The sequence below is a fragment of the Nothoprocta perdicaria genome, unplaced genomic scaffold (genome assembly GCF_003342845.1).
Source record: "Nothoprocta perdicaria isolate Ctin4 unplaced genomic scaffold, notPer1 scaffold_626, whole genome shotgun sequence".
In the NCBI taxonomy this organism is placed as follows: Eukaryota; Metazoa; Chordata; class Aves; order Tinamiformes; family Tinamidae; genus Nothoprocta; species Nothoprocta perdicaria.
In genome coordinates, this window is record NW_020455895.1 from 11,253 (window position 1) to 12,523 (window position 1,271).

At 71.0% G+C, this 1,271-nt stretch overlaps 1 protein-coding gene across 1 annotated transcript in view; it reads right to left on the reverse strand.

The window, feature by feature from the left end:
• Positions 1–1,000, reverse strand: part of LOC112956384 (rho GTPase-activating protein 35-like) — a 6,803-nt gene extending 5,803 nt beyond the window's left edge. The window contains exon 1 of the mRNA XM_026049886.1: positions 11–1,000. Within this exon, the coding sequence (XP_025905671.1) occupies positions 11–1,000 (990 nt within the window). The remainder of the gene's footprint in view (positions 1–10) is intronic.
• Between the last annotated feature and the right edge of the window lie 271 nt (positions 1,001–1,271).

Below are 1,271 nucleotides of genomic sequence, written 5' to 3' on the forward strand. Positions count from 1 at the left end.
GCCGCTCGGCCCGCTGCCGCCGCAGCCGCTGCAGGTGCTGCGCGAAGAGCCGCTGCGCCTTGGCCGTGCCCTCCAGGAAGATGTAGTCGCGGTACTCGGGCGCCGCCAGCATGCGGCTGCTGGCGGCCGCCCACGTGTCGTCCGGCGCCGTCACCGCGCGCCCCACCAGCCACTCGTAGCGGTCCTGCGCCGCCGCCACGTGCTGGCTCTGCTGCTTGAGCGCCTCGAAGTAGGGCACCAGCTTGGCCTTGCCGCGGCCGCGGTCCACGAGCTGCGCCAGCGTGCCGAAGGCGAGCTCCACGTTGACGTTGGCGCGCGCCGACGTCTCCACCACGTGCAGGTTCTTGCGGGCCAGCGCGAAGGCGTGCGCGTCGCGGATGTAGCGCTCCACGCCCTCGTCGCACTTGGTGAGCGCCAGCACCACGGGCTTCTTGGTCTTGGCGAGCTGCGCGTAGAGGCCGCCGGCGAACTTGAGCTGCTCGCCGAAGTCGCGGTTCATGCCGCGGCTCACGTCCACGCAGAGCAGGAAGCCGTCCACGGCCAGCTTGCCGTCGGGCATGTGCTTCTGCTCGAAGTCCTGCTCCAGGCCCAGCTGGTCGGTGCAGAAGTACATGAGCTTCTCGGCCGAGGCCAGCTTGGTGGCGGCGGCGCGCTTGGCGTAGGGCTGCAGCGCCGTGCTGCGGTGCGCCTGGAACGTCTGGTCGTCGATGAACTCCGTCTGCTCCACCACGTGCGCCCGCCACTCGCCGCCCTCGTCGAGCGCGCGCGCCGCCTCGCCCCAGTAGAGGAAGTGGTCGTTGTTGACCACGCGCCCGCCGAAGTCGCTCGTGGACAGCACCGAGGTGTGCTCGGCGTGGAAGGCGTCGGCGGCCGGGCGCACGAAGCGGTTGCACAGGCAGGACTTGCCCACGCCGCAGGCGCCCTTCTCCTTCTCGGTGCCCGAGAGCCCCACCACGCTGAGGCCGTAGGCGCCCGCGCGCCCTTCCGCCCGCCGCGCCATGCTTCAGCGCGCCGCCGGCGCCGCCGCGCGCGCGCTCCCTGCGGGAAGGGCACCGGTCAGCGCACGGGGGACGGCACGCCCGGGAATGGGGGTACCCGAGGGGCATCCCATTCGCCTCCTCTATTCGGGAAGCTCGGGATTTGGGGTACCCGAGGGGCATCCCTTTCACCTCCTCTATTCGGGAAGCTCAGGAATTGGGGTACCCGAGGGGCATCCCATTCGCCTCCTCTATTTGGGGAGCTCGGGAATTGGGGTACCCGAGGGGCATCCC